This window comes from Gallinula chloropus (assembly GCF_964237585.1).
Source record: "Gallinula chloropus genome assembly, chromosome: 28".
Lineage (NCBI taxonomy): Eukaryota > Metazoa > Chordata > Aves > Gruiformes > Rallidae > Gallinula > Gallinula chloropus.
Genome location: NC_140113.1, coordinates 1,071,899 through 1,096,006, shown reverse-complemented (window position 1 = coordinate 1,096,006; position 24,108 = coordinate 1,071,899). Strand labels below are relative to the sequence as shown.

Below are 24,108 nucleotides of genomic sequence, written 5' to 3'. Positions count from 1 at the left end.
TGTGTCCCCTGGCACCAAAAGGTCCCTGTGCAGCACATCCAGGAGAGGATTCCTCTGGCTCAGCCTTCTGAGCAGATGTCATCACATGGCAGTGCCTCAGCACCAGGCTGGGGGGAAGGAAACTCCCAGGGCTCCTTCCCAACCGGCCGGGAAGTGGGAAGCGCTCGGTCCTTCTGGGCTGAAAGGGCTGTTGGAGGCTCCAGAGCACATCCCAGGCTCTCAGAAACAGGCAGAAAGCAAGCAGCAGCTACTCATGGTCCAAAAAAATCCCTTCAGAAGCCTTGAAGGCAATCATCAAACCCAGCAAAGAGCGTGCACATCAAGGGCTTGTTGGCTTTCATTAGCACTGGCCTCTCTGCCCCCTCACCCTGCTTGGCAAAGGGCTTTTGTACCTTGTGTGGGGAGGAGGGTGCTGCTCCTGGTCTCAGGCCAGGACTTCTGGGGTGCAGCAGCTGCCACTCACTCCCCCTATCTCCTAAAGCCAAGCAGGCCTGGCAGGGTTCAGGCTGGAACCACGCAGGCTTCGGGAGCACGTTGATCCTGCCTGGGGTGATGGGGGTGCCCAGGGCTGAAGGCCAGTCTGGTTTGTAACAGCAACGCTGTCTGCCTCTGCTCAGGCTGAGCCTGCTGAGCTGAAGCACTGACACACACTAAAACACATGTTATGTCCCCAAAAGGGCCCCACACCAGGCTTGAAATCACAGTGTTTGGGCAACCATCCCTCAGTCACCTGCTGGGTGACTCCTGCCCAGCAGAGAGGGATGCTCCCAGCACCAGCTCCCCACATCCAGGGCACAGCAGCCAGAGCAGGAGCCCTGGTGACCCCACCCCAGCATGGGGTATGGATGGGGACACTGCCAGCCACTCCCTGGATCAGAGCAGTCCCCAGTGAGCAGGCTGGGCTGTGCTGCTTCTCCTGCCTCTGCACACAATGCCAGGTGGGACAATCCTGCTGTCACAGAGGGAGGGGACACCTTTATCAGCCTCCACCCCAGGGCTTGTCCTGTCAAACCAGTGGCTGATAAACCTGCTGGTGCCAGTGCCAGGCTGCTGCTCTGTGCAGTGACAAACCCACTTACACTCAGCAAGAGCCAGGTTCACTCAAGGCAGGCACCTTGCTCTGTGCCACTCACCCTATCCAGAGGTTGGGGGGGTTTGCAGGCTCTGAGGTCCCATGCCAGGCTGTCTGAGAAGCAAAACAGTGCAAAAAAAAAAGCTGTTTCTCCACCACAAACCTCCTGCAAATTCCTAAGTGGGATCAACCTGTCTCATACCTGCAAGCAAGGGCTGGGGCAGGGCAGCACTTCCCACCCTTGCTCACCACACTGGAGCTCAACGCTGCTGCTGCTTCTCCTCTTTCCTTTTGCAAGAACATTTTCTACTGCTGGTTTGTTCTTCTTTCTTTTTTTTTTTTTTGCCTTTTAAAAAGAACATTTTGCTGTGATCTAGCAAAACCTGTTCTGGATGCACAGGCAGCAGCACTCACCATCTGCAGCAGGAGGTTTTATTCTTGCCTTTAGCTGGTTATTTATTGTTTTGGCAGGGTGTTATCTCTGCTCTCTCTGATGTGTGGGCACCCAGGGAAGCAGTGGACCCACAAACCAAGCCCTGCTCCCTGTGGCTACTGAGGAGGGTGAAAAGATTCCCCCCCTCATCATGCAGGGAGGATCCCAAACCCGCTGCTCCAGCGGTGCTGAGGTCCTCGTGGACCTCAGGCCTGGCTCAGTTTTCCTTCAATTAACAACAGACGTGGAAGGAAACACGGCGTTTTAGGAAAGATCTTCCACATGTTTGGGTTTGGCAGCATCTGATGGGCTTAAGGGAGCCAAAAAATAACTAATCCTCCTCTCCTCCAGCCAAGGGGTGGCTGAGGAGTGGGACTGGTGGAGGGAGAGGGAAGGAGGGTGGAAAAGGAAGGTGGGTGCTCCGTCCCTGGGGGTGTTCCAGGCCAGGTTGGCTGGGGCCCTGGGCAACCTTGTGTAGCTCCAGGCCTGGAGGTTGGTGTCCCTGCCTGTGGCAGGGGGGTTGGAGCTCTGTGATCCTTGGGGTCCCTTCCAACCCAGACCAGTCTGGGATTCCATGATTCTTTGAAAGGGAAGGAGGGTGGAAAGGGAAGGGAGACTACGAGAAGACTGAGAAACGGCCACACTAGAACCAGTCGCTCTCAGTTCCCAGTTTAAGCATCTCAATAGTGTTGATACCCACATCCCAAGTCATCAGGGCACTGCAAAAGGGGGTGGCAGCACCTCTGCAAGAGGACTCCATCCTTCTCATCCCTGCAAAGCGAATCGCTTCGCTGATCCGTGGTGGGAAAACCTCCCCCCCCCCGAAAAACCCACCTCCTTCAGATTAACCAGCTCCCAAAGCCCCGTGACAATGAGAGCTGGGAAAGACCTCACCATGCAGCCACAAACCCACACACCACAACTGCAACTACACCTTATCTCCCACTGGTACACACCCCCAAGCACAGCCTGAAGCGCTCAAGCCAAGTCTGAGAGGCGAAGGGGCCACCAAGTCAGCCTGTCAGGCAATTAACTTCTCCTTGGACAGCTGCATCGGGTTTAATTGTTCCCCAAGTAACCCAAATGGCTCATTCTAAGACAAAAAAAAGACCAAAAAAAGACTAAAAAGACCAAAAAAAAAGAGACATCTTTTAAGAAAACCCCCCAACCCACACCACCAGAGACCATGGATGATTTCAAGGTTCCACATTATGATTTCATTTCACACCAATTCCCCCTCCCAAGAAAGGCTCCCTTGGGTGTTTTAAAACGCTGGTTTTAGCCTTTAGAAACACAGCTACTCCTGACTCATCCATGAGCTTTCACCTCTAATTGCCTACGACACCACCACGGCACATCCACGCCAACAAAATCCTCCTACACTGAGTTCTCAGCACAACCTTCCCCTGTCCAAGTCCTTAAAAAAAAACCCCAAAACCCCCCCAAAACCCAACGCCACGATGCAGGGGCTCGTGAGAAAGGGGGTGGAGGGGTGGGAAATGACTTAAGGGATTTGTTATTTTGCTTTGCTGTTGAAGCAAAATGGGGTTTGGGGGTAAAGGCAGCCAAGAAAGGAGGGGACAGGCTGAGGCTGAGCTTAAAGGGGTTTAAACTAGGGAAAAACACGGGTGGTTTGAGCAAAATTTATCTCTGTTTGAAAACAGGGGGAGAATAGCAGCGACTGGGGGAAGCAGAGGAACGTTTGCCACTCCTGAATGGGTCTAAAAGTGAATTTAAAATATATATAAACTAACCCAGACTGCTGATGTCAGCGGTGGTTGTAGGCTGGAGGAGGGGTAACTCTGTTTGGGGGGGTTGGGAACAGCCACCCCTCACACCCAGGGTGAGGGATGGGGTGTTTGTAAACCCCATTAGAAGCAGGGTTTTATATTTGGGGGTGTAGGGAGCTGCTGCCCCCATCCCACCCCCCCTTTTCCCTGTGCTGTGAGGAGCCACGACAAACTCCAGTTGATGGCTGGACCGATCGATTACGGGATCAGTTTCCTCTTGGCTGAAAATCACCCATCTGACAAGTTTTTTCCGCTCTCCCCTGGGCTGTTTCCGTGCAGGATGGGGCTCAGGGTCTCCTGCCAACCCCCAAACTCCTGAGCCAGCTGTTCTCTGGGAAGCAGGAGCTTCCCGAGGTCGGGATGCAGCTGCCTGAGGTTAACGGGGCCGGTGACACTCAGGGCCGGTGACACCCCCCCCCCCCTTCCCCCAGTTACCACCTCACACTCTGTAAGGTTGCTGCTTTCTGGGGTTTTTCTCCTTAAAATGCTGCTCCAAAAGAGCATCTTGGCCAATGAGGGCACAGAGAGGGGGGGAAGGACCCCCTCACCCCTCACCCCAAAACCAGGGACCCTCCAGCCCACAGCGGATGCGTTTCTCTGCTGGGCTCCCCCCCGGGGCGGTGGGGGTGGTACAGGACCGGCCCCGGGACCCTTCAACAGCCCCCCTCACCCCCCCTCAGAGGGTTTGGGAAGCATCCGAGGGGGTCACAGGGCTGGGGTACCCTGCTCCGGGACGGGACGACACACCGAGCCCCGGGATGGCCGGGAGCCACCGGGAGAGGAAAGCAACGGGGGAACCCGGGGATCCGGGCGGCGGCGGGAAGGCAGGAGAGGAGGATACCGGGGCGGGGGGGTACCGAGCTGTAACACCGGCCACCGGCGAGGGATGTACCCGGCGAACACGGACCGGGGAGGGGGGGGGAAGCACTGGCCCCGGGATAACGGCGGGTACCGGGGGCGCCACCGAACCGGCCCGAGGGAGGCGGCAGCGGGAGGATGGGGAGGGGGAAACTGCGAGGGGAAGGGGACGGGGGAAGGGCGGGAGGGGCCCGGCCGGTGCCTCACCTGGCTCGCCTTGTAGAACTGCTTCTTCAGCCCCGCCACCGACATGCTGCCGCCGCCGCGGGACGCCTGGGGGCGGCGGGACGCCTGGGCGCTCAGGAGGGGACCCCAGCCCAGCCCAGCCCAGCCCAGCTCAGCCCAGCTCAGCTCGGCCCGGCCGTTGCTGCTGCCGCCGCCGCCGCCGCTTCCGCCGCCAGGAAACGCCCGTCCCGCCCTCTGCCGGCCCGGCGGAGGCGCCGCTACCGGCACCAGCGAGAAGCTCGTTCCCGCCGGCCGGAGCGCCGCCTCGCCCGCCACGTGGTGCCGCCGCGCCGCCTGCCGGCGGGGATGACGCCTCCTCACCGAGCGGCTGGAGGCGCGGGACGGGGACGGCCGGGTCCCGCCTGGGGCCCGCCTCGGCGCGCTGGAGGCCGGAGGGGCTGGCTCGGGGAGCGGGGCCCTCAGGGCTGCCGCGTCCCGCCTCCGCCCCCGGCCCCGCAGAGGGCCCGGTGTCACGGCGCGGTGCGGAGCCGGCTCCGCGCCAGGCGGGCTGGGGAGAAACACCGCGGGCAGCTCCGCGGTGCCCGGTGACTTCGCTGCCGGCTACGGGCTCACCCGCGCGGGGGGTTAAAGCTCTAAGCCTGAGGGGGCTCCGTGCTGGGCAGCGAGGCGGCGGAGCTGAGGGCCCGCAGCACCGCCCGAGGCCGGCTGGAAGGAGGGGAGGGCGGGCGGGACGCGGGGGAACGGGCCGGGGAGGGAATGGCGGCGCTGCGCCTCCCGCCGCCGAACTACAACTCCCAGAATTCCCTGCGGCAGCGACCCGTCCTCTCTTCCCCCCACTGCGCCTGCGCGGCGCAGCAGCGGCCGCTCATTGGCCACCGGCCCCGCCGCCATTTCGCGCCCTGGCTCAGGCCCCTCGGTGGCGCCTCACGCTGAGCGGCTCCACCCCTCCGCCCGCTGCTTGGGACAGGTTGCCCCGATCGCCTCCGGAGCCGGCCCCGGGGCCGTCACCGCCGCAGCGCTGGTTTCCCGCCCGGCTAAGCGGGCAGGCGTAAGGACCCAAGCGGCACCCCGCCGGCCCTCACCCAGCTAGCCAATCAGAGCTCTCCGTGCGTCAGACTGACAGCCGCCGCCGCCACTCAGCGACGGCCTCCTCACTAGCCAATCGGGAGGCAGCGCCGAGCTTCCCGCCCACTCTCCGCGGGCGGGCGGGCCGAGGAGGAGCGGGCGGAAGGCTGGGTCACGTGGGGCGCGCTCCGCCTATCAGCGCGGCGAAGAGCGGGGTCGCCCCGGCTCCCGCCAAATACGAGCGGGAGCCGCCGGGGCGGGACCGGACGGGCCGGGCCGGGCCGGGCCGGGTTGTGCCGCCGCCTGAGGAGCGGCGGGAGCCGCGGCGCTCCGCCATGGCAGGTAGGGGCCTCCTGGGGATGTGGCGGGGCCGGTGTGAGGCGCGTTTCCGGCGGCGGTTGGGCCTTCCCGGGTAACAAAGAAGGCCCGGTAGCTGCCGCCGCCGCCCGGGACCAGGCCCAGGCCCAGCCCGCCGCCTCCTTTCTGTCCTACGCCCGCAACGCGGCCCTGAGGGGACGCAGGAGTTGAGGCGGGTGGGGGGGGGATGTGAGGGGGCCTCCGGTATCCCGCGGCCCAGCGGGTGCGGAACTCCCCTCAGCCTGAGGGAGGGGGTGGGGGAGCCGGCGGGGGTTCGCCCCGGCCCCTTTGTGCGGCCTCACCGTGCCCGCGCTGAGGCCTCAGGGAGAGCCGGCGGGAGCCGCCGCGGCTGGGTGGTGGCAGGAGAAGCAGGTCGCTCACCGGGGACGTGTGGCGGGGGTTGATTCCTGAGGGGGGGGTTGGCTGGTGGCTTTTTTGTGTCTGTCCTGTGGTGTTTTTGTCTCGTAGCCATGGAGTGCAGAGACAAAGCGGCCGTTCCCCCGCGGAGGCTCGTACAAGGTAAAGCTGCAGCGCGATCGCGTCCCCTGGCGCATCCTTAGCGTGCTGGGCAGGTGTCAGACCTGGTTTTATGAACCATATTGGCTTTCTAGTAACAAACCACCCCTAAACGCTGATCTCTTTCAATTCTTAAGCTTAAAAATGGATAAACCAGCTTAAAACTCCCCCCCCCTTTGCCTTTCCCCCTGCTCCAGTGTCTTGTATGATGTGACTGAAGTGATAAAACGTTGTTGTTCCAGCTCGGTTGCCGTTCAAGCGCTTGAATCCTGTCCCCAAGGACAAGTATGATGCTGATTCAGAAGTCAAAAAGGTGAAGAGCACGCAGAGTGGGTTCAGTTCAAGCAAGGATTCCTCCCTAGACACATCAAACACGTCCCTGGACAACGTGGAGAACGACTGCCAGTTGGGTTCAGATGTGAATTTTGCTGCGAATCTGAACGGAAAGGGTCCGTTAGACCATTTTATACAGAGAAACACAAAACCCCCCACAAATGAACCTGTGATTGTTATTGACTTGACAGAGAGCTCTAGCCAGAGACTAAGTGATGACGTAGACCACGTGAATTTTGATTCAAAAGCATCTTCATCCTTAGCTGTAACTAATGGCACGTTAGGAAAGGAGGTAAACCAGTTGAGTTGCCTGAGTTCTGCCCAGAGTAGCCAAATGGATGATTCCATGGAGACTGATGCACGGTGTGAAGCCGTAGTGAGTAAGGGGGAAGGTTTGGGAGATGGAATCCCACCGTCTTCGGGGTTAACAGAGCACAGGGACAGCCTGGAGAACGCAAACGTAAACCAGAGCGAACTGAAGGATGTCATCTTTGAGGGGAAGATGCCTGTAGTGCTTCTGGAGGATATTATGACCACAAAATCTCCCCAAGTTGCTTCTCTGGATGGAAGCATCACGTCAGGAAACGAGACCATGGAATCGTCTCACGAAGGAGACTCTGGACTTACCAACTCCTCGCTAAGCTCTCGCTCTGGGAGCTCACCTGAGGCTCAGCCTGCTGCAGAAACAAAGAGAAATACCAGTCCTTTAGCTGCCTCAACACCCATTAGGAAGGTTGGTTTCTTTCCTTGGGTATTATTTTTAAGAGCTCTTGTGCTGTGGAGAGGTGGTGTGATTTCCTGGGCTTGTAGAGAGGAGGATAAATAGGATCTTCCCAAAAGGTGTGAGAAGCATATGAGTGGTGGTGTTGATTTACTGCTGACAACTGAATTATGGCCTTTTTGAACTTTCCTTTACCTCTGATAGCAAAAGGGTGGAATCTTGGCTGGTTTTGAGCTGCTGGTATATTTGTGTTGTGTGAATGTAACTTTAAACTCTGTTGCAGATTAATTTTTTATATATATATATATTTTTATAGAGCACCTGCCCTGGGACATTTGGGAACTGGGATGGGGAGAGTGTCCCAAAGCTCTTTTGTCCATTAGGTGGTATTTTACAAACCTCTGGAAATAGAAGAGAAGGCTGTGGGGGGACCTCATTGCAGCCTCCCAGTCCCTGGAGGGAGCAGAGAAACAGGAGGGGAATCAGCTTGTTCAAAGGGGAGATAATGGCAGGACAGGGGGGATGGATTAAAGCTGAAGGAGGGGAGGGTTAGATTAGATCTTAGGGGGAAGCTTTTTTACAGAGAGAGTGGTGGGGGGCTGGAAGGGGCTGCCCAGAGAGGGGGTGGGTGCCCCATCCCTGGGGATGTTCAAGGCCAGGTTGGATGTGGCCCTGGGCAGCCTTGTGTAGCTCCAGGCCTGGAGGTTGGTGTCCCTGCCTGTGGCAGGGGGGTTGGAGCTCTGTGACCCTTGGGGTCCCTTCCAACCCAGCCCAGGCTGGGATTCTATGTTACTCTGCCTCTCAGCCATGGACACACTATCAAGAGGCACTTCAGGCAAGAGTCACCACATGTACAGCGCTCCTGGGGACATGTGAACACTGCTGGGTGGTGAAGGCTGGAACACAGGAGGGAAACATCTCAGTTAGCTCTGTGTGAGCTGGTTTAGTACCTCTGCTCCAGCAATGAGCCCTAAGCCACTGTGATTTTTGGTGCTGTGCTAGAGGGTGGCAGTGGTGTCTGTGGAGGCAGCTGAAACATTCATGTGGCTGGAATAATTGAGAAGTGAATGGGCATTTTGGGGAAGAGATGAGGGGAGGTGTGAAGCAGAGGTTCCTCCTGAGGGTAGAGTTGCCCATGGTGAAGCAGAGCACTGTGGCTAAGCCTAGCCTATAGTTAGACTGGACTATCTGTCCAGTGCTTTTTATTTTGCTCAACTATATTATTGGGAGGAGGGAAATAAGGAAAACAGGTTGAGGTTGTGCTGCTAGAGGTGGAGGGTTGAGCTTGTGGCTCAGGGAAATGGGGTTGGAGCAGATCCTGACCTTCCTGCTTGTGCCATCTGGAGCCTTTTAAGAAGGATTTTTTTCACCACCTATCCCCCCTTCCCCCAGGATTTAAGGAGAGACTGTCCTCCAGGTGAGGAAAAACCTCACTGGCCTGGAGGAGCTATGGATGAGAGAGTTCAGAGGAGCCCCAAGGATGCTCAGAGGGCTGGAGCAGCTCCCCTATGGAGAGAGGCTGAGGGAGCTGGGCTGGGTCAGCCTGGAGAAGAGAAGGCTGTGGGGGGACCTCATTGCAGCCTCCCAGTCCCTGGAGGGAGCAGAGAAACAGGAGGGGAATCAGCTTGTTCAAAGGGGAGATAATGGCAGGACAAGGGGATGGATTAAAGCTGAAGGAGGGGAGGTTTAGATTAGATTTTAGGGGGAAGTTCTTTGCAGAGAGAGTGGTGAGGGGCTGGAAGGGGCTGCCCAGAGAGGGGGTGGGTGCCCCATCCCTGGGGGTGTTCAAGGCCAGGTTGGCTGGGGCCCTGGGCAACCTTGTGTAGCTCCAGGCCTGGAGGTTGGTGTCCCTGCCTGTGGCAGGGGATTGGAGCTCTGTGACCCTTGAGTCCCTTCCAACCCAGACCAGTCTGTGATTCTATGAGGTAGCAGGGGCTCAGAGCTCACAGTCTGGCAGGTCTTGCCTGCCTTTTTCTACCTACTTATCAAGAAAAATAATAAATTCTTACATTGGTAAAACCCTTGATCCTTCATCCCTAAAATAAATACATAAACTCAAGCTGGCATGAAGTGCTTCCAGCAGAGCAAACAAACAAAAAGTAGCTGACTCCTGTTGTAATACTATAGTGCAAACAAGTTACTGGTTTCCTGTGGTGTGAAGTAAGGTAGGAACAGCTCATGTGCTGCTTGGCAACTGGGAATGCTGCACCTCTGTCTGTCTGTCCTGGTGGATTTGCTTTCCCAGGTGGAAACAGCATTGAGAAACTAAAGCTCCCAGTTGAAAGAACTCTTGGTTTGTGTCTGATAAAGACTCAATACTCCTGATGCAGCTTTGTGCTGTGTAAACTTAAATATCCATGCAGAGAAATTGAAGTAGTTGGTCTGATTAGGCTGTTAATTAATGGGATGAACGTGGTACCTTATACTGGGAATGGCAGGGGGATCCAAGCCAGTGTGTGCTGAATGAGTGACAAAGCTTTTGCCTGGTGTATGAACAATGCTGTTAAAGGTGAAATACTGTTTGTTTGGGGTGTTTTCCCTCTTCATTGAAGAGCTTTAAGAGAAACAAGAAGTGTCACCTGTGGGGAATGTAGGGTTGATGCTGGTGGAAGAGCAAGAGAGCTATGATTCCAAGAAGCAGCAGTGTTAATCTATGGATAACAGGCCTTGGATTCAGGAAGTTCTAACTAAATATAGCAAGAGTGAGTGGTAGGATGTGTGTGGGGAGGGGGGGAACCCCCAAAAGACCCAACAACAAACTGAGTTTAACTCAAAGGGGGTGACTTTGCTATAATGAAACGTCCTGTTGTGATGTGGAGCTGCTCTAGCTTCTGTTTGGTTCCCTGCACGTGATATTCCCTTGCAAATGATGCTTGTGAACTCTGAGGGATTTGTTTCTGTAAAACTGATGTGAGGGTTTAATGCAAACACAAGGATTTAGATATATTCAGGCTTAAACCTCAATCAGTGAGATTGGATGTGCTTGGAGTGGGTTCTTGCATCCTATACTGAGGGCAGGAGAAGCTGCCAAATATCCTAGTCTGTGAGAACAGTGTCAGCCTGCTGTTCTTTTGGGAAGGGTTCTCAGGGAAAGGGAATGATGTGGGTCTCTAAAACTTGCCTTTTGTGATTCCAGGTATCTCAGAAATTCCCCAAAAGCTCGGCAGAGAAGGAGAAGCTGAGATTGCAAAGAGTAAGGCATTTTCCCTGACATAGAAACTTAACCTGCTGTGCTTTTGCCTTGAATAGTAAGCAAAGCCCTTTGCATTGCATCTTAAGCCTGCTTAAAACATCTCTCTTCCTGGTTTTCCTCACTGATGAATATGAAAGCATCCTAATGCATGCAGTTAAAGTACTTGGCTCATTCCAAAGCTTAATGCATACCTAATGAAGTGTGGGTGGCCTGAGCTGTGCTTCAGTAAGGTATTAAGACACTATAAATGTTGCAGACTGCTTGTCAAGAGACCTTCAAGGATTTTTTTCAACCCTTTCCTGAGAGAGAGGGTAGGTGCAGCCTGCAAAGTGGACAGATCCAAGTGAAATCTTTGAGAGACTTCTGTTTAGGATTGCTGCCTGTGAGGGGACCTCACTGCAGCCTTCCAGTGCCTGGAGGGAGCAGAGCAACAGGAGGGGAATCAGCTTGTTCAGAGGGCAGAGACTGGCAGGACAAGGGGGATGGATTAAAGCTGGAGGAGGGGAGGTTTAAATTAGATCTTAGGGGGAAGTTCTTTCCAGAGAGAGTGGTGAGGGGCTGGAACAGGCTGCCCAGAGAGGGGGTGGGTGCCCCATCCCTGGGGGTGTTCAAGGCCAGGTTGGCTGGGGCCCTGGGCAACCTTGTGTAGCTCCAGGCCTGGAGGTTGGTGTCCCTGCCTGTGGCAGGGGGGTTGGAGCTCTGTGACCCTTGGGCTCCCTTCCAGCCCAGACCAGTCTGGGGTTCATATAGTCTGTGTGTGGCTGATCCTGCTTCCAAGATGCTCAGTGTTTACAGCACCCTGTACAGGGGTCCATTCTGTGATCTTCTTCCATTCTACACATACAGCAAAAATAGCAGGAATGTGCAGGAGAGATGAGAATAGCAGCTTTATTACACTAAAAATTAAATAGACCCACCAGTCCTGCTGTTAACTTCACACCAAACTACCCAGTAGGTTTTCAGTGATGCTCATGATTTGGTTCTGGCAGCATTGAGGGGTTTGTTTTTTACCACTGGCACCACTTTTATGTTGGTTTCCTGCTGCACCTTGTGACGCTCTTCTTGACGTTGCCAAGAAGAGATGTGAGATAAATACAAGGAAACTGAAAATACACAGTGAGGATATTTGTGTGCCTGAGCACAGTTCTAGCCTGGTTTTGCTGATGCCTCCAATGTAGGGAAGCTATCTTCAGTTTCTGGTAAGGGTTTGTGGTCTCCTTTACATGTTGGTAGACCCAAAATGAGAATTTCAGAGAGGAAATGCTGTGATCAGCAACACTTCCAGTGGGATCTTCCCCCATTGTTCTTGTAGTGCCCCTTAAAGAAGCTCAGAGTGCCTGGTCTTGGCTGGTTATCTAAGGTGGAGTGACACAAGTGACAATTCTTGTGTGTTTGTGAGCTCCAGGTCTTAAAGTAGCCAGTAGGTCTAGGGAGGGGATTGTGCCCCTGGACTGGGCACTGGGGAGGCTGCACCTCGAGGGCTGGGTCCAGTTCTGGGCTCCTCACCATCAGAAGGACATTGAGGTCCTGGAGTGAGTCCAGAGAAGGGCAACCAGGCTGGGGAAGGGGCTGGAGGGCAAATCCTCTGAGGAGCAGCTGAGGGAGCTGGGGGTGTTGAGCCTGGAGAAGAGGAGGCTGAGGGGAGACCTTCTCCCCACCTCCCCTGCCCTGCCAGGAGGGTGCAGAGAGGTGGGCGATGGTCTCTTCAGCCAGGGGACAGGAGATGGGACAAGGGGCAATGGGCTCAAGCTGCCCCAGGGCAGGGTCAGAGCAGATGGGAGGGAAAAGTTCTTCCCTGGCAGAGTTGTCAGGGCTGGAACAGGCTGCCCAGGGAGGGGCTGAGTCACCTTCCCTGGGGGTGTTTAAAAAAGGGGAGATGAGGTGCTCAGGGATCTGGTTTAGCACAGGATGGGAATGGTTGGGCTTGATGATCCTAAGGATCTTTTCCAACCCTGTGATTCTGTGAAAGTAGCTGCACAGTCTGGAGTTTGGAGGCTCACATTGCTGCCTGAGGTAGTGGAAAAGCATTGTCAGGAAATCTTTAGGGGTTTATCAGGCAAAAATCAGATCAAAGTCACTTTAGAAATACCCCACACTGGCCTTATGTTGGTGTAAGAGTGTGAAAGGTCTGTATTGCCAAAGAAAGTATTTTGGAAACAATCTGAAGTCTCAAATACAACTTCAAAACAATGTAAACCAAATCCCACATGATGCTAGATTGGTAATGAAGGGGAGTCAAATATCAAGCAAGTAGAACACCAACCTTTCCTCAGTGTTTAGGCAATGCACAATTAATGCTGGTACGAGCAGCTCACTGGCTGTGATTAACAACCTCCTGCCCTGTGATGGCTGGAAATGATGCTGCAAGGTCAGGGTGTTAGGTGGATGTGAGAATTGAGTGTGTCTGAACTGAAGAAGTGTTTTAATCCAGTTGAGCTGCTGCTTAGGACTTGCTTAAGGGCTTGTTTCTGAACCAGGATCAGGAGCGGGCGGACAAGCTGCAGAAGCTGCAAGCAGAAAGGGAAGAAAAGGGAAGGCTGAAAGAAGAAGCAAAAGCTGCCAAGGAGAGAGCCAAGGAGGAGGCAAAGAAGAAGAAAGAAGAGGAGAAGGAGCTGAAAGAGAAAGAAAGGAGGGAAAAGAAAGAGAAAGAAGAAAAGGAAAAAGCTGAGAAGCTGAGAGTGAAGGAGGAGAAACGCAAGGAGAGGCAGGAAGCGCTGGAGTAAGTGGCTCAGTGTCCCCAGGTCCTGGGGAGTAACATGTAAGGATGCAAACACCTCTCCATACCCACCTTAACCATCCCTTCTAGAGGCTGTACTGGTCAAACTGGTGCACCTCTGTCATGGGATGTATTTTAAAGGCTTGAAAGGCTGTGTGTGCTGCACATCAGCAGTACTTCTCTGGTAGGCTGACCTGGCCACCTGATCCGACACAATTCAAAGAGCTGTCATGCTCTGCTGAGTGTTCCCTTCTTGACCAGCCTTGCTTATTACTTTTGTAACTTGATAATAACATAAATACTCTTCCTGGTAATGAGGGAAACTTGAAGCAGCCAGTATTGAATAGGTCAAATATTGAATAGGTCAATATTTGCTCCAGGAAGCATTAAGAGAGTCGGCTTAACCAAGTATGGTCCTTGACTGAATGAATAGGTTTACCTGCCAATGTTGTGTGATAGGGACTTAGTCAAGCTCTGGGGCTTCTCACCTCATCCTCACTGTGAATAAACACTTGATGATTTGTGACAATAAAAATTAACTTTATATTAAAGGGCAAAACTTGAGGAGAAGAGAAAGAAAGAAGAGGAGAAACGGTTGAGAGAGGAGGAAAAGGTAAATGCTTTCTCTAGCTTCTCTCTTAAGTTCTTCTGCTACAGCAAAATGATGTTCATGGGCTCCCTGGCAATTTGTGAACAGCTCAGCAGCTATCAGCAACGGGGCTGCTGTGGTTCTCCAGGCCCTGTACCCTGCTGGGGTGCCACTTGGGAGCAAGCGTGTCTGTTTGGGGTGCAGCCTGTACCCTGTGATCCAGTGGGGCTGCTCCACACGTTACATGGTGCAGGTTTCTCACCTGTTACTCACAGAGGTGTTGGTGTCTTTGCTTTTACCTATTAAAAGTCTTTTCTGAATTAGGTTTTTCAATACCCATGAGGAAACTCTCTGCCTTGGCAATGACATTGGCATCCACTTAGCTGTGTTAGATGACAACTAGTTTTTTGTTGAGCTACAGGAGCTGGGAAATGACTGACCTTTGCTTTATACCTTGCTAAATTTGGAGGGGGGGGGGTCATGCCTGAGCTCACCTTGAATTACAAGGCCCTGTCCTACCTTAACATTAATAATTTGCATTTTAATTGTAGCGTATTAATGCACAGAAAGCAGAAATCACAAGGTTCTTCCAGAAACCAAAGACTCCACAAGCCCCAAAGGTGAGGAATTGCTGTTTCTATGTGGTGTTGGTCTTTCAGTCTGTCCTCTAGAGCTCCTCAGGTGGATGAAGCATTAGTATTTCTCACTTTGTCATTTCAAAAGCGTAAAAGACTTATTAAAGAAAAGCTTGAACAGAACAGAAGTGACAAAAGTTTGTAGTTGCTGTAGGAAAAATCCCAGCTCAGTCTTCTGCTGAGCTGTGGAGACCTAGATGCTCTTGAGAAGATCTGTTGGAGTGTCAGGACTATTTACAAGGGTGTGGAGCAACAGGATGAGGGTTTACACCAAAGGAGGGCAGGTTTAGATGAGATATTACTAAGCAAATCTCTATGGGGAGGCCCTGGCACAGGGTACCCAGAGAAGCTGGGGCTGCCCTGGGATCCCTGGCAGGATTTGAGACCAGGTTGGATGGGGCTTGGAGCAGCCTGGGCTGGTGGGGGTGTCCCTGCCTGTGGCAGGGGGCACTGGGGAGGTTGGAGGGCCCTGCCCACCCAAACCAATCTGGGATTCTGTGAACCTAAATCTTCACTCATTTGTCAGCACTTCATGTTGGTTTGTCATGTGTCTTGAACGTGCTGGACCTGCAGTTGCTCAGGAGTTCAGACCCTAAGGACCCTCACTTCCCATTTCAGATCCTTGCTGGCTCTTGTGGGAAGTTTGCTCCTTTTGAAATCAAGGAGAACATGGTCTTAGCTCCCCTCTGCCGGATTGCCCTGGATCCAGACTACTTGGAGCAGCTGGATCAGCTCCTGCGTGCACAGAGTAGTGATGCTTCTTTCTTGAGGGATCTGAAGTGCCGTAAACCACGTAAAGCTGGACCTACTTTTGTCAGTAACAGTGCTGACATAGTAAACAGGTCAGTCTCTGGTTGGGGGGTGGTGTTTCCCTTTGGTTTTAAATATAACTACCTGCAGAATGGCTTTGAGGTAGTCTGAGTCTAATGCTGGAGATGATGGGAAGACAGGAGCTTTTACTGAATACCTGCTTTGTATGAGACCTGTTTCCACAGGGAGTGATGGTGTAGGCTTCATTCCATATAAAGCTTCTCAAATCCTTTCCCACAGGAGATCTGGTGCTTCAGGCAGCCACCTGCACCACCAGACACTACCACTCTTCAGTGGTGTAGCTCGAGCTCCAGGCAGCTAAACAGAGCTGGGGTAGTTGAGGAGGGAGGTGGCTGGTCCAGAGCTGATGTTCTTGCAAACACATTGGGAGTGCCTGTTGTAAAGAACTCCAGCTTTTGGGTTGGAGATGTGGCTGAAAAGCTTTCCCTGAGCAGCAGGGGAACCTTCTAGAAGTACTGAAGGTGGTCTCTTGTCTCCACAGCGATGTGGTGGTGGTGGTGGATAACTGCAAAACAGATGCTGTTCCTGAAAGGGGGAAATTTGGGAGAATGAAACTGCTGCAGTTCTGTGAGAATCACCGGCCTGCGTACTGGGGCACGTGGAACAAGGAAACCACCCTGATCCGTCCCAGGAACCCTTGGTCAAAGGACAGTGTAAGCACCCTGTGGGCAGTGTAGTTGGATTCTTTTCTTCCTTTGCACTCCTGAACTGCATGTGTGGTTGGCAGAGCTCACTTGTTCCCTCTTGCTACTGAGTTTTGAAACCCTTGGTGGGGTCTGGTGTTGTCCTTCCAGATTATTTACAGGTTTGGCATGTTGGCATCTCTTCTAGAAACTACTGGACTACGAAGTAGATAGTGATGAAGAATGGGAAGAGGAAGAACCTGGAGAAAGCCTTTCCCACAGTGAAGGGGTAAGAATTTCACCTGCTGAGAAAGAGCTTCTGAACCAGTTGTGCTTGTCGGTGTCATTCCTGATCAGCGGTGTTTATTCTCAGGATGATGAAGAGGAGGGAGAGGATGAAGATGACGACGATGGGTTTTTTGTACCCCATGGGTACCTATCTGAAGATGAAGGAGTGACAGAAGTGAGTGAACTGAGGTTTCCATCTCCTTGTTTCCAATGAATCCTGTAACAAACATTGGCAGGGGAAGAAAGGGTGTCGCCTTGGCAGCGGCGTAACTCCTCTGCGCGGTTCAGGAGCAGGGTTCTGCAGCTCAGGGAACCTGATAAAAAGCTGCATTTAAAAAGCTCTTTGTTTTTCCTGGAACAGATCTATCAAATTCTTTCTTGCCTGTGGCTTTAGGAGTGCGATCCAGAGAATCTGAAGGTTCGTCAAAAGCTGAAAGCAAAGGAGTGGGATGAACTGATGGCCAAGGGGAAGAGGTTCCATGTTCTCCAACCCATCAAAATTGGCTGCGTCTGGGAAAGGGCAGAAACTGAGAGCAGCACAAACACAGACCTAAAGGTTCTCCAGCAGTTCACAGCCTGTATCCTGGATTTACCTGTGGCAGAGGAAGAACAGCAAATACAGAAATGTAGTAAAAAAAGAGCAAAAGATCAGCAAAGTAAGACCTGGAGAGCTACCTAGTTGTACTTACACACTGTTGTACTCTGCTTTGGAGACAGGGGGTTCTTCTACTGATTTATGACAAGCCCTGAAATCTGAGGAATCTCTATGAGATTCTTGGGAAGGAGTTTTCCAGCGTTGTGTCCAGTATGGCCTTAGCTATGCTCTCCAAAAACTCTTGCTCTAGGTAATCTAGGAAGTGAAGCTACTGAGATGTGGGTGGGCTGAGAGTCAGGACAGTGCTGGAAGCGCTCAAGCCCATCACCCTGTTTGTTGTTTGGGGGAGAGGGTTTAGTTTAGGGGGGAGGTTTCAGGACAGTACTGAGTATCTTGTGTGGGGTTAACCCAGGGATGGGAAGGGGAGACCAGAGGCTGAACCTTTCACCTCAGTGGGCTGTTACTGGGGGATGCTTTTCCTCATCCCATTTAGCTCCTGTTCCAATCCTCTACCTAAACTTCAACCTGTTCATCTTCTTCCTGAAGCTGATAGAAAAAGCCAGGCTGGTTTAAGCTCAGCCTTTAACCACTCCTTCCCCACAACCTTTGTGCATCCTTTCTTCTCTGCAGTCCTTGGCCAGCTTCTGCCTCTGCTGCATGGCAACGTCAACGGGAGCAAAGTGATCATCCAGGAGTTCCAGGAGTGCTGCCGGCAAGGACTGTTCAGTGAGGTGACCGCAGCCGCCGACGGTAGCGACACGAGCCCTGTGAGCCCCCACACCTCCCGGCCTCAGACACCTGTTGGGGAGGACATTGGTGTCCCTTCCAAAGCCAGGCTAAAGAGAATCATCTCTGAGAACTCTGTGTATGAGAAGAGACCTGAGTATAGGATGTGCTGGTACGTTCACTCCGAGGTGCTGAAGAGTTTCCATCAAGAGCATCTCCCTGTCCCTTGTCAGTGGAACTACGTCACACAAGTCCCTTCCTCAGGGAAGGAGGAGGGTGGCAGTGTGCCTGGTGTGGCAGTCCTGCAGACCATTCCAACCTCAGTGAAGAGGAAGTGCACTGGGAGCATGTCCATCACTAAATTCATGAAAAGGCCTCGGGGTGGTGAGCAGGTGAGTTGCTTTTTGTGGTGTGTTTCCCCAGGAAGGAGTGATGGGGGAGGACCCTCACTGCAGCCTCCCAGTCCCTGGAGGGAGCAGAGAAACAGGAGGGGAATCAGCTTGTTCAAAGGGGAGATAATGGCAGGACAAGGGGGATGGATTAAAGCTGGAGGAGGGGAGGGTGAGATGGGATATTAGGGGGAAGTTCTTTCTGGAGAGAGTGGTGAGGGGCTGGAAGGGGCTGCCCAGAGAGGGGGTGGGTGCCCCATCCCTGGGGGTGTTCAAGGCCAGGTTGGCTGGGGCCCTGGGCAACCTTGTGTAGCTCCAGGCCTGGAGGTTGGTGTCCCTGCCTGTGGCAGGGGGTTGGAGCTCTGTGATCCTTGGGGTCTCTTCCAACCCAGGCCAGTCTGTGATTCCATGAAGTAGCAGGGGCTCAGAGCTCACAGTCTGGCAGGTCTTGCCTGCCTTTTTCTACCTGCTTATCAAGAAAAATAATTAATAATCACTAGCCATGTGTCCTGGCATGCCTCCTGGATCACCCTAGATCTGCCACAAGCAGTCAAAATACTAAGCTACAGATCTTCATACAAGAAAAAAAACCAAACCCCTTTTTGTGGGGAAAGGAGTGAAATTCTGTGACTCTGAAGAGATGAGTTTCTTTTGTGTTTCTCCAGTTTGGACTGTCTGTTCCACTTGAAACGTTGCTCTCCTGCTGTTCTTCCATTTTCTGCTGTTTGGCAGAGATTGCATCCAAGCTGGGAATAGTTGGAGTGGCTGCTTGCCCTCAGTTTTACAGCTGTAGATAATTTACACACAGGTTTTTATGTGTGTGTGTGTGTGTGGCTGCCAGATGCATAACTGAGCTGGTGACTTACATCAGTGGCACATCTGCTGACTGTACGTGGTTTGAAAGTGCTGCAACTCAAACTCTAATAGCCTGGGAAGTCTCCAGCTTATCCTGTCAGACCTAAAGCTGAATTTCAAGAGCTGGTTTGAAAGATGATGAGGATAATTCATAGGAACAAAATGAGATGGATTTGGAGTAGTTGCTACTCCTGCTCTAAGCTTTGTTGTGTTCTTCCTGTTGTTTGCTTCTGCTTTTCAGGGTAACCAGAAGTAGTATTAAGAGCTTAATCATCTAAAAGGATGCCTGGAAATTATGTGATTAGTGTTTTAGCTGTGTGATGCTCTGTCCTGTGTTAGCACAGTGAGGCTTTGGGTCCTTAAGCTTGGTATTATCAGCTCTTTGCCCCCAAACCTACAGGTAGGGCAGGGTTTGTGCTGTCAGTGGATTTATACCTCATTCCCTGTGGACAAGGGATTCTGTGATAAGGGGGTGAGATGATAAGGGGGTGAGGAAAGAGAGCTTTTCATGTTGTTCCTTCCTGCTTTATTTTTGGCTTCTCTACTGAAAAAGCTCCAGTATTGATGGGGATCAGGGACTTGTGAGAAGCTGTTCAGCCCCCAGACTCCATCTGCTTGGGTTTGGGTTGTTTTTTATACACTAAACAGAGGCACAGATAAAAATCTCTGCTTGGCACCCACTGGAAATTCTGTTTATTATCAGCTACTTGAGCAGAAACAGCCAGACAAAGGCCTTTTGCAGAGTTACATCACCAGCCTGAATTCTTCAAAGCTCTTGAAAGCATCTTAGAGCTGCCTTTGGGGAGGTGTGGTGGGTGTGTGGCTCAGAGCAAAGATGTCAGAGTCCTCAAAGCCTTTCATGCCAGGTGTCTAAATCAGCACTGCTCAGGTATTGAGGTCCTGTCCTTCCTGTTGAGTGAGGCTGGAGCTCAAGGAGAATGTAGGAAGGGTTGATAGGTCAAGGCTGCCAGGTTCTTCACCCCAGCATGTGGTGCTCAGGCCAAGGCTTGAGTAGGTACAGGAGCTCTTAAATAAGCTGCAGAGAGAGGAGGAACTCAGCCTTGAAGTGGGCAGTACCTGAACACATGTAGGAGGGGAGAACTGTGACTTTAATGAAAGGTGTAAATTTAAAACTCCTTCCCTGGGTGGGGGTGGGGAGAAGGTTCTAGGGCTGAGATTTTTGTGTGACAGATCGACTGGGAGGGGTGGGGGAGTGTGGGGAAAGGAACCCAAAAACATTCATACCTGTTCAATCCTGGGCAGCTTCAGTTTGTATTGCTGCTGGGGTTTGTTTCCTCAAATGAGAAATGAGCAGGTAGTGCTGCTGCCATGGCAGCAAATAAGGTCACTGAGAGAAGAACTGTCACCCCCCTCTCTGAGTAAAAGCTAATTGGCAAAAATGAGGAGGATTCTGGGGGGAGAACATGTTTCAAACCTGACAAACAGAAGTCACTTGGCACCTTCAGAAGGAAGAAAGCATCCAAAATAATCAGTGGATGGGGGGGGGGAGGGAGGGATTGAGTTTTCCCTTCCATATAAACACCACCACTGAGTCAGCTTTCAATTAAAGCTGGAGCTGACTCTCTCAGTGTGTAGGCTGCTCATCACATTGTGTAACAGCAAAACATCTTGGGGCAGGAGCTTGGCCTGTGTCCTGCTGTACGTGCTGCTGCGGGCGAGGCCGTTTCTCCACAGCCAGTGTCTGCTGGAGCCAGGGGTTGCTGTTCACATCCTGCCCTATGGACATGCCTGACTGCGGGGAGCCCTCATGGTGAGGGGCACCCCCTGTGGCCCCACACAGCACCCTCAGGCACAAACCTGACTCCTCTTTCTTTCTTCCCCTGAAGGCTGAAGCTGCAGAGATGGATGGGTTTCAGGCAGACACCGAGGAAGATGAGGACGATGAAGACTGCATGATTGTGGATGTACAGTCAGGCAAAGGTGCTGACACCTGAATTATGGCCCTTTTGAACCTTCCTTTACCTCTGATAGCTGAAGGATGGAATCTTGGGTGGTTTTGAGCTGCTGGTATATTTGTGTTGTGTGAATGTAACTTTAAACTCTGTTGCAGATTAATTTTTTATATATGTATATATTTTTATGGAGCACCTGCCCTGGGACATTTGGGAACTGGGATGGGGAGAGTGTCCCAAAGCTCTTTTGTCCATTAGGTGATATTTTACAAACCTCTGGAAATAGCATGAGAGGATGTAAACAGAAGAGAAGGCTGTGGGGGGACCTCATTGCAGCCTCCCAGTCCCTGGAGGGAGCAGAGAAACAGGAGGGGAATCAGCTTGTTCAAAGGGGAGATAATGGCAGGACAAGGGGGATGGAGTGAAGTTGGAGGAGGGGAGGTTTAAATTAGATATTTGGGGGAAGTTTTTTATAGAGAGAGTGGTGAGGGGCTGGAACAGGCTGCCCAGAGAGGGGGTGGGTGCCCCATCCCTGGGGGTGTTCAAGGCCAGGTTGGCTGGGGCCCTGGGCAACCTTGTGTAGCTCCAGGCCTGGAGGTTGGTGGCCCTGCCTGTGGCAGGGGGTTGGAGCTCTGTGACCCTTGGGGTCCCTTCCAACCCAGACCAGGCTGGGATTCTGTGATTCTTGGCAGATGGTCCCACAAGGAAGATTACAACAGAGCGTGGCTAAACCTGGTGTAGCTTTTCTGCCACTTGTTCTGCCAAGCCTTGTGCTGTTTCCTGTAGAGGTTTGATTCCAGGCACTGCTCTGCTCTTTCTGTTTCAATCTAGGCATTTCTTTGCTATTTACAGTTCTCTAACATGCTCTTGCCCTTCCTTGCCTCCTCCTTCCAGGCAGAAATAGCATGAAGTGCTCGTGACTGGCATTTCACTGTCAGTGTTACCACTTACTCTGTATTTTCTGGTAAGAAAAGTGAGTGTTTGAGTCAGTATCAGCAGATCCAGTGAGCAGGGCTGGCTCTGGGGCACGTGTCCTGTTCAGAGCCCTTCTAGGACTGACAAGGGCTGGAGCATAACTCCCCCTCTGCTGCTTTCTTACAGGCTGAGTTGTCTGAGGGAAAATAACATCAGGTAAAGAGCAAGTTCTCAGATATTTGACAGCTGAGAGCTCTGATCAACACAGTGCAGCTTTGCTCCAGGATCTAAGCAGTTGCTTATATTTGTGTCCCAGTTATCCTTTGGAAAATGGCTTTTAAAGCTCTGCTGCTACAGAGTTACCCTTTCAGGCTACAGATTCAGAACCAGAGGGCTGAGGATGTGGAACAGCTCCTCTCATCTCAGCCAGGTTTTAACTGTACCCTACTTGATCATACAGATCAATGACTTACCAGCAACCACATGATGTGCATTCAGCTCCTCTAAACCCCTTTCAGAACCTTTGAGCACTCTCACTGCTCTTTACAGTAGAGCTCTTCCACAAGGCTACTGCCACAACCTGAATTAAGTGAGGGTTTTAGGCAGCTCCTCTAATTGATATAGAGACTTGTGCCTATTCCCAGAGCCTTCAATTCTATAGACCTGTTCTAGATGGATCTGTGTTCTCCTTTCTACCTCAGCTGCTGCTACATTCCTCCTCTTGCCTTCTGTAAGAGCTGACAAGAAGCTTTGTGTTTAATCTTAAGCTGCTTTTGCTTATTACAAGACTGCAGGGAGAGGAGAGCCTTGCTTTGGGTTTGTAAGCTCCTGTTTGAGGACAGAGGTAGGCCAGAGAGGAGCTTTGCCTTCCTCATGCTTTGCTGACACACGTGTGGCTCTGTCTGTCTAAGTCTGGCTGAGTCTCAAGCTGAAGAAAATGATCAAGATCCTTTTTATGGTTGATGATTTTATTCTGGGTTGTGGATGAGGAACTTCCCATGAGCAGCAGTGGCTCTTGGAGCTTGGAAGGGCGATGGGATCCTGGGCTCCATCAGCAGAGGGGTGGCAGCAGGGACAGGGAGGGGATTGTCCCTCTCTGCTCTGCCCTCCTGAGGCCCCAGCTGGAGTCCTGTGTCCAGAGCTGGGGCCCAACACAAGAAAGATGTGGGACTGTTGGAGAGGGGTCAGAGGAGCCACGGGGATGCTCAGAGGGCTGGAGCAGCTCCCCTGTGGAGAGAGGCTGAGGGAGCTGGGCTGGTTCAGCCTGGAGAAGAGAAGGCTGTGGGGGGACCTCATTGCAGCCTCCCAGTCCCTGGAGGGAGCAGAGGAACAGGAGGGGAATCAGCTTGTTCAAAGGGGAGATAATGGCAGGACAAGGGGGATGGAGTGAAGCTGAAGGAGGGAGGTTTAAATTGGATATTAAGGGGAATTTCTTTCCAGAGAGAGTGGTGAGGGGCTGGAACAGTCTCCTCAGAGAGGGGGTGGCTTTTAAATAGCATTGAACAGGAGACCTGTATCAGATACAGCCAGACAGGCTCAGACAGATAAAGCACAGAGCAGTCAAATTCTTCTAGACTAAAAAAACCCAAAGAACCCCCAAACCAACCCCTTTTCTTCTTGATTTCAGATTCTATGTTGGCAGTTTCTGGAACAGCTTCAGAATCCAGTGACACAAGAGCCACTCTCCAGGGCTCCAGCACGGTTGGCCCATTTAATGCAGTTTGAGACTTAAATGCCTACTAACTTCTCTGTATGTATGTAGAATGAATTAGTAAATTTTAAACCTTGTGTATCTTTTGAACAAGGTACTTGAAAGTATTCCATATTTCTTGTAAAGAGAAGACAGCACTTTGGTCTGAAGCAGAACAGATGGAAGCTTAAATGTTTTTAGTGCCTAGTTTTTTTTAGCTTTAAAAATACTGCATATTAATCTGTCCTTAATAAAGCATTATTGAAATTTTGATACTCCTTTGCAATGGAAGGTATCTAAGTTATCTCTAGAATGAGTGGAGGGGGGTTGAAATAAGCTTATTGTGATGCCATGGGGCTTGGGGGGGTGGGAATTGCTCTGTTCATAATGTATAGCATGGCCTTGGGTATAAATGATGTATAATTATATTTTAATATCTTTTATATCATCCTGTTTGTGGTCTTACTTGCTCCCAGGAACAGCAGAGGGGCTTTACTTTTGGAAAAAGAGAAATGCACTATGTTTCTACTGGTTTGGGGGATAGAATGGTATTAATTACACATGAATTACACATGAATTACACATGAATTACACATCAGGCTGCTGGTAAGTGATTGGCCTCCTCTGCATCTCACTGTATGGGAAGCTCTAGATGTAAAAGCTGCTCTCCATCCCACAGGACATCTTCAAGGTTGATAAAGGACTGAGTGAGCATTGGACTCAACTACAGAAGCCCTGGAGAGTTCAAAGCCTCAGCAAGGGCCCCCCTACCCCAACCCTAAGGGGCTCCTCACTGGGGCTCTGAACTCTCTGTGGCTT

The 24,108-nt window shown here is 52.2% G+C and overlaps 2 protein-coding genes across 4 annotated transcripts in view; one reads left to right on the top strand and one right to left on the bottom strand.

The window, feature by feature from the left end:
• SH3GL1 (SH3 domain containing GRB2 like 1, endophilin A2) overlaps positions 1 to 4,405 on the bottom strand; it is a gene marked incomplete at its 5' end in the record, with an annotated part of 31,699 nt that extends 27,294 nt beyond the window's left edge. For all 3 annotated transcript variants that reach the window (XM_084276454.1, XM_084276456.1, XM_084276455.1), the window contains one exon: positions 4,361 to 4,405. In XM_084276454.1, the coding sequence (XP_084132580.1) occupies positions 4,361 to 4,405 (45 nt within the window). The remainder of the gene's footprint in view (positions 1 to 4,360) is intronic.
• A 1,796-nt stretch (positions 4,406 to 6,201) lies between these two features.
• On the top strand, positions 6,202 to 23,567 carry CHAF1A (chromatin assembly factor 1 subunit A). Its single transcript, XM_084276373.1, has 14 exons — positions 6,202 to 6,280; positions 6,520 to 7,343; positions 10,468 to 10,524; positions 13,002 to 13,243; positions 13,793 to 13,853; positions 14,381 to 14,449; positions 15,083 to 15,306; positions 15,777 to 15,948; positions 16,127 to 16,207; positions 16,292 to 16,381; positions 16,601 to 16,862; positions 17,432 to 17,919; positions 20,619 to 20,712; positions 23,227 to 23,567. The coding sequence occupies exons 1-14, from the start codon at positions 6,232 to 6,234 to the stop codon at positions 23,322 to 23,324; spliced, it is 2,811 nt and encodes a 936-aa protein (XP_084132499.1). The 5' UTR covers positions 6,202 to 6,231; the 3' UTR covers positions 23,325 to 23,567.
• Positions 23,568 to 24,108: the final 541 nt, after the last annotated feature.